Source organism: Heterodontus francisci, chromosome 13 (assembly GCF_036365525.1).
Source record: "Heterodontus francisci isolate sHetFra1 chromosome 13, sHetFra1.hap1, whole genome shotgun sequence".
Classification (NCBI taxonomy): domain Eukaryota; kingdom Metazoa; phylum Chordata; class Chondrichthyes; order Heterodontiformes; family Heterodontidae; genus Heterodontus; species Heterodontus francisci.
This window is the reverse complement of record NC_090383.1, coordinates 44,499,920-44,514,078: the sequence shown is the minus strand read 5'-3', so window position 1 is coordinate 44,514,078 and position 14,159 is coordinate 44,499,920. Positions and strand designations below refer to the sequence as shown.

General features: G+C 43.5%; 1 protein-coding gene across 1 annotated transcript in view; it reads right to left on the bottom strand.

Annotated features, from left to right (window-relative positions):
- The window catches only part of tmem181 (transmembrane protein 181), a 219,165-nt gene extending 210,626 nt beyond the window's left edge, over window positions 1-8,539 (bottom strand). The window contains exon 1 of the mRNA XM_068044745.1: window positions 8,465-8,539. Coding sequence (XP_067900846.1) covers window positions 8,465-8,472 — 8 coding nt within the window. The 5' untranslated portion in view covers window positions 8,473-8,539. The remainder of the gene's footprint in view (window positions 1-8,464) is intronic.
- Window positions 8,540-14,159: the final 5,620 nt, after the last annotated feature.

The window sequence follows — 14,159 nt, the reverse complement described above, 5'->3', positions numbered from 1 at the left end:
CCGCACTGCTCTCCCGGCCCGCTCCACTCTCTCACTCCGGCCATTGTATGCTACCACGTGCTTGTTAGGTTGCCTCTGTGTGATTCTTTGACCAGTGCCATCTTTAGTCCTGGCAGCTGCTACAGTCGCAAGCTGTGACATTTTAGTAGCACATGCTGTATTTGCGCATGTGCCAAAACAGCGCCACCTACCGATAGCGTTGTCAACAAATGCAGTCATTTAATTTACACTTCCTTTTTATTCCTTTTAAATTTTGTAATACTTCAATCTGATTGGTTAAAGAGATACATAATTGCTTGCCTTATTTGCTCAGGGCCCAGATGCCCATTTTCCCTCATTGTGCCATTATCAGCCTTCTTGGGCAGTCCTTCAGGATCAAGGATGACTTGCTTCCATTCCAGTTTGATGGGTTCTGAGACTGCTGATAAGTCTAATGCATGATTTGTGGACTCTGCCACAAGGGGCAGAGTAGTTTGGAGATTTGCGCACTCCCTCTGACGCCTCGACTTCACCTCGGCACGTTCCCGAAGTCCCTCGAGGTGTACGATGCCTTCCCGAATGAGCTTTCTCCATCTAGGATGGTCATAAGCTAGGGACTCAACCAAGTCAACGGGGAGGTTTGATCTCTTCAGGGATGCTTTGAGGACCGCTCTAAAGCATTTCTGCTGTCCTCCTGGGAGTCTCCTGCTGCGACCAAGTTGAGCAGAGCAGCTGCTTCGGAATCTGGTGTCATGATTCGCCCAGCCGAGCTGGTTGTGGGTGACTAGTGTCCCGATGCTGAGCAAGTTGGCTTGGAGAGGGCGCAGCTGTTGGGCCGCCTTTCTTACCACTAGATTTGGATCTTGTGGAGGCACCTCTGGTGGAACTTCTTCAGTGCTTTGAGGTGGCCGCCGTAGGTTGCCCAAGTCTCCGAAGCATATAGGAGCGCAGGGATCACTGCTGCCCAGTAAACCATGATCTTAGTCTCAGGTTTGAGATCCTAATCCTCAAATACTCCCATCCTCAATCTGCCAAAGGCTGAGCTGGCACATTGAAGGTGATGATGAACTGCGTTGTCTAAGTCAGCCTTCGCCAACAGGAAGCTCCCAAGATATGGAACATGGTCCACAATTTCCAGGATCTCGCCACTGATCTTGATTGATGGGGGGCAGGAGTGTTGAGCTGATTGGAAGAGGGCTTTAATTTTCTGAGTGTTTAGTGAAAGACCCATTTTTTCATATGCTTCGGAGAAGGAGTACAGCAACTTGCCACACAAAAAATTTTTTAATCTAAATTTGTCCAGCCTAAGGAGGGCTTCTGGAAATGAACTGGGGTGGTAGAGGCAGGAACCCTCGCAACATTTAAGAAGTATTTAGATGAGCACTTGAAACACCATAGCATACAAGGCTATGAGTCAAGTGCTGGAAAATGGGATTAGAATAGATAGGTGCTTGATGGCCAGCACAGACACGTTGGGCCAAAGGGCCTGTTTCTGTGCTGTATAACTATGACTCTAACTATCTCAGATCTTCCAGCCAAGAAATGCCCATACCATAAACCATCATGCAGCAACTAAAGTTCGTTCGGCAAAATTGGTATTTTTCTCTCAATCTCAGATGCCAAACTCAGCACTCAGTCATCAGGTTCAGTATAATTTTTCTCCACTTGCTACTGAACTTTTTAATAGCTTCACTACAGCAGGATTGGTACAGGAAAAGAGTGTCAATTCCCCCTCCTTAAAACAGTAGCAAGCATTCACAAAGCTGCTTCTGAACTAACAACCTGATAATTCCCTGTCCCCAAAACAGCATTCACTTTTAAAGGCCTGCATGGTTGCAAGATCCTTATAGATTGACTTGAAATGACGACGGAGTAAGAGGCGCACAGAGAGGAGACTTTTCCTGAGTGAGTTGCCGTCAGGGTGAAGGTGGGAATCTGGTTCACGTGGGAATTCATTGCAGAGGGGCAAAGAGGTGTTCCTTTTTCAGCCTCCAGTAGCTGCAGAAGATGCAGGTTGCTTCCTAGAAATAGAGGGTAACTGAGAGAGAGCAGTGAGAGTTTGAAGAGCTCAGGTGGTGGGTCTGTGGGTTCAGAGCATTCCAAAGAAAACTGACATGTGAAAATACAGCAAAGATGGTAAGTGATTGGTTGGTGAACATTTTCTCTTTTTCCCCTTATCTAAACTAAGGGGTTTTAATTTATTTATTTAGAGATACAGCACTGAAACAGGCCCTTCGACCCACCGAGTCTGTGCCAACCATCAACCACCCATTTATACTAATCCTACATTAATCCCATATTCCTACCACATCCCCACAATTCCCCTACCACCTACCTATACTAGGGGCAATTTATAATGGCCAATTTACCTATCAACCTGCAAGTCTTTGGCTGTGGGAGGAAACCGGAGCACCCGGCGAAAACCCACGTGGTCACAGGGAGAACTTGCAAACTCCACACAGGCAATACCCAGAATTGAACCCGGGTCGCTGGAGCTGTGAGGCTGCGGTGCTAACCACTGAGCCACTGGGGTAACATAACATTAATTCAAATAATAAGAATCTTCTGAACTCAGGTAATTTATTAGTACGGATTTATTAGTTGTAAGGTTCACTAACAGTAGTAAAGCTTATTAGTAGTAGGGTTTAATTATAAATGAAGAAAAATTAACACATAATAAAGATGGCAGGGTAGATGATGTGTTGCGGCTGCATTATGTGGAAGCTGGTGGACGCCAGTGTGATCCACAGCAAACACATCTGGAGTAAGTGTCTGCGGCTCGAGGAGCTTCGCCTCAGAGTCAGTGAGCTGCAGGCCGAGCTACAGACACTGCGATGCATCAGTGAGGTGGAAAGTTACCTGGACTCTTTGTTCCAGAGGCAAACACCCCCCTTAAGGTGTTCTGATTTGGTCAGGGACAGGAGGGTGTGACTGCAAGTGAGGCAGGTAATGGGATCGAGAAGGCAGAAGTGGAGGAGCCTCAGTCCTTGCAATTATCCAACAGGTGAGAGATTCTTTCAGCTTGTATGGATGAAAGTGAGGGCTGCAGGGTGGATGAACAAACTGCACCGTGATACAGGAAGCCATTCAAGTGGGGGGAGTAAATAGTTTTGCAGTGGTAGTTAGGGAAAGTATAGTTAGGGGGATAGACACAGTTTTCTTTGGCCAAAAGTGAGAGTCCAGCTGGCTGTATTGCCTGCCTGGTGCCTGCGTTTGGGACATCTGCTGAGGACTGGGGAGGAACATGCAGTGGGAGGGGGAGGATTCAGTTGTTGTGGTCCACATGGATACCAACAACATAGACAGGACTAGAAAATAGGTTGTGCATAAGGAGTATGAGCAGCTAGGGACTAAATTTAAAAAGCAGAACCTCAAAGGTAATAATCTCTGGATTATTACCAGAGCCAAGAGCAAATTGGTGTAAGGTAAATAAGATTAGAGTGTTAAATGCATGGCTCACAGATTGGTGTGGGAGAAATGGGTTTCAATTCATGGGGAACTGGCAACAGTACTAGAAAAAGTGGGAACTGTACCATTGGGATGGTCTTCACCTGAACCGTGCTGGGATCTATGTTCTGGCAAGTCGTAGAATGAGGACGGTAGAGAGGACTTTAAACTAAATAGTGGGGGCGAGGGATCAAGTGAGGGAAGATGCGATAATTTAAAGAGAGAGAAGGCGGCAAGAGAGCAAGGTAGCAATAAGGGTAATGATAATCAGAGCGTGGCAGGAAGGGACACAGCGTAGAAACCTAAGAGTGTGCCAGCAGATAATGCTAGAGGTTGCGAAAATAATTTTAAAAAGACAGAATTAAAGACACTTTATCTGAATGCATGCAGCATTCACAACAAGGTAGATGAGTTAACAGCATAAATGCAAGTAAACAGATATGATCTACTTGCCATTAGAGAGACATGGCTGGAAGGTGACCAAGGCTGGGAACTGAAAGTTCAAGGGTATTCGACATTTAGGAAGGATAGGCAAAAAGGAGGTGGGGTAACACTGTTAATAAAGGATGTGATCAGTACATTACTGAGAGAGGATCTTAGATCAGAAGATCAAGATGTAGAATCAGTTTAGGTGGAGCTAAGAAACAACAAGGGGCAGCAAACATTGGTAGTTGTTGTTTATAGGCCACCAAACAGTAGTGGTAATGTAGGGCATTGTATAAGTCAGGAAATTTGAGGGGTATGTAACAAGGGTAATACAGTAATCATGGTGGTCTTCAATCGACATATAGACTGGGTAAACCTAATAAGCACCAATGCAGTGGAGGACAAATTCCTGGAATATATACGAGATGGTTTTCTAGAACAGCATGTTGAGGAACCAACTCTGGCATTGTGCAATAACAAAGGGCGAATTAATAATCACATTGTAAAGGAGCATTTAGGGAACAGTGACTATAATATAATAGAAGTTTGCTTTATGTTTGAAAGTGATGTAGTTCAATCCAAAAATAGGGTACAAATTTAAACAAAGGAAACTATGAAGGTATGAGGGGCAAGTTGGCTGTGGCAGATTGGGAAACTACATTAGAAGATATGACGGTAGACGGCAAAGGCTAGCATTTAAAGAATTAATACATGGTTTACAACACAATTACATTCCTTTGAGGACAAAAACCCAGCAGGAAAAGTGATTCAACCATGGCTAACAAGAGAAGTTAAAGACAGTATTAGATCAAAGGAAGAGGCTTATAAAAGTTGCCAAAAAAAGTAGTCAGCCTGAGGATTGGGAGCATTTTAGAATTCAGCAAAGGAGGACCAAGAAACTGATAAATAGATAATGAAAGTAAACTAGCAAGAAACATAAAAACAGACTGTAAAAGTTTCCATAGTTATGTAAAAAGGAAAAGATTAGCAAAGACAAATCTGGGTCCATTACAGGTAGAGATGGGAATTTATAATGGGGAATAAAGAAATGGCAGAGAAACTAAACAAATACGTTGTGTCAGTCTTCACGGAGGAATTTACAAAAAGCCTCCCAGATATACTAAAGAACCAAGGGACGAGCGAGAATGATGAACTGAAAGAAATTAGTAAAAGAAGTAGGACTGGAGATATTAATGGAACTGAAAGTTGATAAACCCCCTGGACCTGATGATCTACATCCCAGAGTGTTGAAACAGATGGCTGTAGAGAAAGTGGATGCATTGGTGATCATCTTCCCTAATTCTATAGATTCTGGAGTGGTTCCTGAAGATTGGAAGGTAGCAAGTGTAACCCCACTATTTAAGAAAGGAGCGAGAGAGAAAACAGGAACTACAGACCTGTTAGCCTGCCATCAGTAGTAGGGAAAATGCTCGAATCTATTATAAAGAATGTGATAACTGGACACTTAGAAAATAATGGTAAGATTGGGCAGAGTCAACATGGATTTATGAAAGGGAAATCATGGTTGACAAAGCTGAAGTTTTTTGAGGATTTTCATAGGCACTTTTGTTTTTTTTCCAAAAACTGGAGGTCTGTGTGCCTTTAGGACTGAAAAGACTCTGGGCAATAATTGCAGAGGTTCAGTGTTTGAAGAGTCCAGGCTGCAGGGCAATTTGTATCCAAGCAACCTGATGGTTTTACAACAGTCTTATGACTCCTATTAAGATAGCTTCCAGTTCCATTTTGGCAGTGAAAGAAGAAACCAGGGGGCTGTGAGCAGCTGAAAGAGTTACTTCTGGAAACTGGCCAGGAATACAGCCCAGAAAACTCTCTCTCGAAAAATAACTCCTGTATCAAAGAGGAGACCCAGAGAAAAGAGAATTGCTACACCCTGAGGAGAAACACTGTTTTGGAGAAAGAAAGCCTGTGTTTCGGGTGGGGCAAATTGCTGTTGCCTCCATTCAAGAATTCCTGACTGAAGAGTGAGCTCTTTAATTGCTGTGCTCTGTGGAGAACACTCCTTTGCAGAGTGTAAGTCCTGTTTTTGTTTTTGGAAGTTCCTGAACTCTCAAGAAAGTTTCTACTGTTAGACTGCGATTTTAAATAGACCTGTTGCTACAATCTGTTGCTGAAAGATCTGCATGATGCCTGCTACAGCTGAACTACCTTGAACACCTACCCACCAGACTGTTCACTAATTTCACCAGAGAGACATCAGGTGGCATCTGACTATTTGACTCTGGGACACCTCGCCAATCCAGGAAAATACTACAAGATACAACCTAGTTATTTTTATTATTCCTAAGAAACGGTCATAAAATTAATAACCATTTTCCCCAGTTAACCATTGGTAATTGAATGCGTGTGTGTGCATGAGGGTTAGGAAGATTAAAGAGTTATAAAATCTTTTCATACATATAGATTCATCTCATTATCATTTCAAACTTAGTTAATCAATAAATAGTTCATTTTGTTGTTGTTTAAAGAAACCTGGTTTGGCATGATTTTTATCCTGGGATAAATAAAGTGATTAATTTGGCTATTTTTCTGGTAGGTGGGAAACTTTACTAATATGCTATGATCTGTGGAGTAGTGGGACTGAATTAACAGCACATTACTCCCGCCTCGGTCTTAACAGGAAGTAACCAGCAGAATGGATAAGGGGGAACCAGTGGATGTGGTATATTTGGATTTTCAGAAGGCCTTTGATAAGATCCCACACAAGAGATTAGTAAGCAAAATTGGAGCACATCGGGCTGGGGGTAATATACAGGCATGGATCGAGAATTGGTTAACGAACAGAAGACAGAGAGTAGGAATAAACGGGTCATTTTCAGGTTGACAGGCTGTGACTAGTAGAGTACTGCAAGGATCAGTGCTTGAGCCCCAGCTCTTCACAATCTATATCAATGACTTGGATATGGGGACCAAATGTAATATTTCCAAGTTTGCTGATGACACAAAACTAGGTGGGGTTGTGAGGAGGATGCAAAAAGACTTCAAGGGGATTTAGACAGGCTAAGTGAGTGGGCAAAAACATGGCAGATGAAATATAATGTGGAAAAATGGAAAGTTATCCACATTGGTAGGAAAAAGAGAAATGCAGAATATTTCTTAAATGGAGAGAGATTGGGAAGTATTGATGTCCAAAGGGTGTCCTTGTTCATAAATTACTGAAAGCTAACCTGCAGGTGCAGCAAGCAATTAGGATAGCAAATGGTATGCTGGCATTTATTGCAAAAGGATATGAGTACAGGAATAAAGAAGTCTTGTTGCAATTCTATAGAGCCTTGGTGAGACCGCACCTGGAGTATTGTGTAGTTTTGGTCTCCTTCCCTAAGGAATGGTATACTTGCCTTAGAGGGAGTGCAACTAAGGTTCTCCAGACTGATTCCTGGCGTGGCAGGATTGTCCAATGAGGAGAGATTGAGGAGACTGGGCCTACATGCTCTAGAGTTTAGAAGAATAAGAGGTGAACTCATTGAAACATCCAAAATTCTTACAGGGCTCGACACAGTGGATGCAGGAAGATTGTTTCCCCTGGCTGGGGCATCCAGAGATAAGGAGGAATTTCTTCACTGAAGGTGGTGAATCTTTGGAATTCTCTACCCCAGAGGGCTGTGGAAGCTTAGTCATATTTAGTTTGGTCAAGACAAAGATCAACAATAGCGTTGAGATACAAGATCAACCATGATCTAGCTGAATGGTGGAGCAGGCTCAAGGGACCAAATGGCCTAATCCTATTTCCTACAAGCTGTAAGAAGCTTCTGATTTAACCTTATCCTTGTTACATTGGGGGGAAAATGCAACTTGGCAGCAGTTCACACATGCACTCAATTTGCAGTGACTTGAGAGTTCACATTAAAATGGCGTTATTTTTGCTGTCAAGTTTGTTCTTATATTATATCCGCTGTAAAGAATTTTCCATCAGCTCATCAAGATTAAATTACTACACGGATGGTGGTCGCTCCTTCCACACGTTCAGCCGTTTACTAGACAGTGGAAACTACAATAGTCTAGTTAATAACAAAGACAAACTTACTCCACCCACGTACATCAGAAATTTCACAAATGAAACTTAAAAACTACTTGGGAAACATGGGAACTGGACCTTTAGAGTCGCCCTTTTGTTGCCACAAACTAAATTCACAACAGGGTTTTCACCTCTATGGCTCGATCCTGAAATCTAGTTCAAATGATCACTGCATGAAGCAGAACTTCCGGATATCAACCCTAAAGTTACCCTTTACTAGCTCCTATGCACAAATTAAATATTCCGCATTCAGCTTTTCCGTACCACTTGCTATCATAGAATCATACCTAGACCACCTTTACAGGCTACAAAACTTCAATCTCAACACTCAGACCCCTTCAGTCAGTGATTTAATCCCCAAAGCTTCAACCTTCAGATTCGCTCTCTTCCCAAATGTGCGCTCACCCATAGGCCAGGTTAATCAGAGAACCGGCCCGAGCTCCAGGAAGAGCAGGCCACCACTCAAAATCTTTATAAACACCTGAGTCCAGAGACAACGGTCTCGATACCGTAACCAAGAGTGTCTCGTGCCCCCCGACCCCCACAACGTAAAACGCAGCTTCGGATGCCAAAACTTACAACTCCATGATCCCGAATCTGTTCGGCTGATTCCGCAGCCCGGCAACAGCCACCTCACAACCACCGCACGCACAATCTGACGTCAAGCGCAATACGACGTCGCATCGGCTGAAAACGCCATCAAACATATGTGATTGTACATTGCTAACGCACCTTACCATGGGATTTAGTGGTTCTGCTCGTCAGACCTTTACAAAATCCACTTCATTTTGATTTTTTTTTTCAAATTAGTGGTTTTCCTGCGCCCAATCACAGAAATTTACCGTACAGAGGAAAGCCAGAAGCAACATCCCGTCCTAATCATATCTGTTCCCCCAACTATTGAATCCCCTATCACTATCGCTTTTCCGACCCTCCACTGCACCGCCCCGCCCTGCATGGTGGCTGCCCAGAGGAATCATCACCCTCACCAGTACTGTCTAGAGAGCATGACGCATTCATGGAACTCCTGCACTACCTGCCTGGTCTGCATTGTCTGTCTGATGGACAGGCATGGAGGTCAAGTTCCCCCCAGTTAATGACACTCCTTTCTCATGTTGTCAAGGACACAAGAAGTATCCTGGAATTCCCACATGACACAGGATGTGTACTGAATTAAGTGTCAGCTTGCCTTGATCCAATGGGAACACTCTCATCTGATTTGTGAATAGAAATCCTGCCCTCACCTGGCATTCACAAAAACACATTTCCAGTAAGGGTTTCCTGGATATCAATTGGGAGAGGGAGCGCTGACTAATTTTACCTCTCTAAGCCAAGGAAGTTGAAGCAAATTGTAACATCCTTACTTGCAACTTCGCTGAGTTCAGCTAATTCAGCATTGACCAAGTTCCTAGTCTGCATCGCTAAGCTAACTTCAGAATTAAATCAACAACTTACATTTATATAGCGCCTTTAGAGTAGTAAAATGTCCCAAGGTGCATCCTCAGATCAATATCAAACAAAATTAGACACTGAGCAACATAAGAAGGTATCAAGACAGGTGACCAAAAGCTTGGTCAAAGGGATAGGTTTTAAGGAGCATCTTAAACAAGAGAGAGGTAGATATGCAGAGAGGTGAGAATGTCAGAGCTTCGGGACTAGTCAGATAACAGCACAACCGCTAATGGTGCAGTGATAAAATTCCAAGGCTGAACCAGAAGGTTCACAACTTTGGTGTCATATTTAACCCCGAGATGAGTTTCTGACCACATTTCCCCGCTATCATTGTCTATTTCTCCCTCAGTAACATTGCCTGACTCCGAGCCTGCTTCAGCTCATCTGTGGCTGAAACCCTCATCTATGCCTTTGTTACTTGTAGGCTTGACTCCCCGTGCCACGTGCTAGTGAGTACAGAGATAGGAAGATAGAGCTGATGACTATGTGGCTGAAGAGATGGTGCAGGAGGGAGGGATTTAGATTCCTGAGGCATTGGAGCCGCTTATGGGGGAGGTGTGACCTGCACAAACCAGATGGGTTGCACCTCAACAGGACTGGGATGAATATCCTTGCGGGAGTTTTGCTACTGCTGTTTGGGAGGGTTTAAAGTAGCTTGGCAAGGAGATGGGAACCTGAGCGTGGATTCAGAAAGCAGAGAAAAAATGGAAATGGAAGGCAGGAAATTAGTAAGCATGTTTGGAAGGCAGGGGAAACAAAGGGATAGCAAATAGATAATAAAGTTTGGCAGTGCTAAATGGTATATACTTCAATGCAAGAAGTTTAGGAAATAAGGCAGATGAGCTGAGAGCACAGATTGACACATGGGAGCATGATATTATAGCTATTACAGAGGCATGGCTGAAAGAAGGGCAGGAGTGGCAGCACAAAATTCCTGGTTACAGGGTTTTCAGATGAGATGGAGAGGGGGATAAAAGAAGGAGGGTTGCAATCTTGATTAAAGAAACAATTATAGCTGTGAAAAGGAATGATATGATGGCAGGATCATCAAATAAGGCCATATGGGTTGAACTGAAGAACAAAAGAGGGGCAATCACACTATTGAGGGTGCCCTTTAGACCTCCAAACAACCAGAGGGAGACAGAAGAACAAATATGTAGGGACATCTCTGAGAAGTGCAAAAACAATAGGGCAGTAATAGTGGGGGATTTCAACTACCCTAATATTAACTAGGATAGAATTAGTGTGATAGATTTAGCCTGCACAGAGGGAGCAGAATTCTTAAAATGCATTCAGGAGAACTTTTTTTAGCCAGCATGTAGCAAGCCCAACAAGAGAGGGGGCAATTCTAAACTTAGTTTTAGGGAATGAAGCTGGGCAGGTGGAAGGCGTATCAGGTGGGGAGCAGTTTGGTGGAAGTGATTATAATTCAGCTAGATTCAGTGTAGTTATGGAAAAGGACAAAGATAGACCAGAAATAAAAGTTCTCAACTGGGGAAATGCTAATTTTACTAAGCTGAGATGTGAGTCAGCTGAAGTGGACTGGAAACAGCAATGCGAAGGTAAATCAGTGCGAGATCAGTCAGAGGCATTGAAGGAAGAGATAGTGAAGGTTCAGAGCAAGTAATGGTTCCTTTAAAAAAAAGGATGGGACTAACAAATCCCTGGATGTCAAGGGGGTTAAAGGAGAGGATAAAGACAAAAAAGAAAGTTTATGGCAGATGCCGAGGGCTCAATACTGCATAAAACCGAATGGAATTTAAAAAGTGTAGGGGTGAAAATAATAAAGAAATTAGGGAATCAAAGAAAGTGAATGAAAAAATATTGGCAAGTAAAATCAAGGAAAACCCAAAGATTTTTTATAAATACATAAAGAGCAAGAGGATAACTAAAGAAAGAGTAGGGGCTATTAGAGACCGTAAAGATAACCTGTAGGTGAAGGCAGAGGGCATGAGTGTAGGTTTTTAATGAATACTATGCATCTGTTTTCACAAAAGAGAGGCATGATACAGACATTGCAATCAGGGAGGAGCAGTGCAAAATATTAGATGAAATTAACATAGCAAGAGAGGAAGTATAAAGGGGTTTAAAAAATTTGAAAGTGGATAAATCTTCAGGCCCAGACGGACTGTATCCTAGGCTGTTAAGGGATACAAGAGAAGAAATAGCGTGGCTCTGACCATTTTCCAATCCTCTCTGGATACAGGCATGGTATCAGAGGATGGGAGGACAACTAACAATGTACCACTGTTTAAAAAGAGAGAAAGGGATAGACTGAGTAATTACAGGGCAGTCAGCCTAACCTCAGTGGTGGGAAAATTATTGGAAAAAATTCTGAAGGACAGGATAAATCTTCATATAGAAAGGTATGGACTAATCAAAATCAGTCAGCACAGATTTGTTAAGGGATGGTCGTATCTGACTAACATGATTGAATTTTTTGAGGAGGTAATGAGGCGGGTTGATGAGCATAATGTATTTGATGTGGTCTATATAGATTTTAGCAAGGCTTTTGCTAAGCTTCCACATGACAGACTGACCACCAATGTAAAAGCCCCTGGGATTCAAGGTGAAGTGGCAAGTTGGATCCAAAGTTGGCTCAGAGGCAGGAAACAAAGGGTAATGGTTGATGGGTGTTTTTATAACTAGAAGGCAGTTTCCAGGGGGTTCTGCAGGGCTCAGTACTAGGTCCCCTGCTTTTTGTGGTATCCTTAGAATAATAGGCAACAGTGCCAGGAATCCAATGGCATCCTGTGCATTGGAGGTCATCCTGGATGGTAAGTTTCTGCCTTATGCACCTTCTTCATTAACTCCTAGCCCTCATTGTGAGGATATGTGTAGAAATGGAGGAGGAGGAAGAATGGAGGAGGCCGCATGCACCAACTGCAACTGGACGGAGCGAGAGATCCATTTTGGCCTTCTGCTGACGTCTCCACCATCACAGATGCCAGTCTTCAGCCAATTCGATTCACTCCACATGATATCAAGAAATGGCTGAAGACACGAGATACAGCAAAAGCTATGGGCACTGATAACATCCTGGCTGTGGTATTGAAAAGTTGTGCTCAAGACCCAGCCATTCCCCTAGCCAAGATGTTCTAGTACAACTACAACACTGGCATCTACCCAACAATGTGGAAAATTGTTCAGGTATGTCCTGTCCACGAAAAGGAGGACAAATCCAATTCAGTTCATTATCGCCCCATCAGTCTACTCTCAATCATCAGCAAAGTGATGGAAGGTGTCAATGACTGCTATCAAACAGCACTTACTGAGCAATAACCTGCGCACTGATGCTCAGTTTGGGTTCTGCCAGGGACACTTGGCTCCAGACCTAATTGCAATCTTAATCCAAACACAGACAAAAGAGATGACTTCCAGAGGTGAGGTGAGAGTGATGGCCCTTGACATCAGGGCAGCATTTGACTGAGTGTGGCATCAAGCAGCCCGAGTAAAATTGAAGTCAAATAGAATCGCAGTAAAACGCTCCACTGTTTGGAGTCATACCTAGCACAAAGGAAGATAGTTGTGGTTGTTGGAGGCCAATCACCTCATCCCCAGGACATCACTGCAGGAGTTCCTCAGGGTAGTGTCCTCGGCCCAGCCATCTTCAATTGCTTCATCAATGACCTTCCCGCCCACATAAGGTCAGAAGTGGGAATGTTTGGTGATGAATTCAAAGTGTTCACGACTCCTCAGATACTGAAGCAGTCCATGTAGATATGCAGCAAGACCTGAACAACATTCAGGCTTGGGCTCATAATGGCGAGCAACATTCATGCCACACAAGTGCACAACAATAACCATCTCCAACAAGAGAGAATCTAGCATGCAGTACTCCAGCTGTGTCCTACCTCGTGTTTTATACAGTTCCAGCATAACCTCCCAGTTACTATGTTCTGTGCCTCAGCTAATAAAGGCAAGTATCCCGTAGGCCTTCTTGACCACCTTATCTACCTGTCCAGCCATCTTCAAGAATCTGTGGGCATGCATTCCGAGGTTCTTCTATTCCTCTACACTTCTCGATATCCTATCTTTTATTGTGTATTCCCTTGCCTTGTTCTCCTTCCCGAATGCATTACAGAATCACAGAATTGTTACAGCACAGAAGGACGCCATTCAGCCCATCGTGTCTCCACGGGCTCTCCAAATGAGCAATTCACCTAATGCCATTACACTGACTTCTGCCCGTAACCCTGCACATTCTTTCTTTTCAGATAACAGTCTAATTCCCTTTTGAATGCCTCGAGTGAACCTGCCGCCACCATACTCTCATGCAGTGCATTCCAGATCCTAACCACTCGAGGCGGGAAGAAGTATTTCCGTATGTCGCTTTTGCTTCTTTTGCCAATCACTTTAAATCTGTGCCCTCTCGTTCTCGATCCTTTCATGAGTGGGAACAGTTTTTCCCTATCCACTCTGTCCAGGCCCCTCATGGTTTTGAATACCTCTACCAAATCTACTTTCAGCCTTCTCTTCTCCAAGGAAAACAGTCCCAACTTCTCTTAACTGTTTTCATACCTGAGGTTCCTCAGTGGTTCCTAACCACTCTCTCAACCTGTCCTGCTACTTTAGTGGCTTATGCACAGATACACCCAGATCCCTCTGCTCTTTCACCCCCTTTAGAGTTGTACCCTTTATGTTATATTGTCCCTCCATGTTCTTCCTACCAAAATGAATCACTTCACATTTCTCCGCATTGACCTTCATCTGCCACCTGTCTGCCAATTCCACCAACTTGTCTATATCCTTTTGAAGTTCTACACTACCCTCCTCACAGTTCACAATTGTTTTAAGTTTTGTATCATCTGCAAATTTTGAA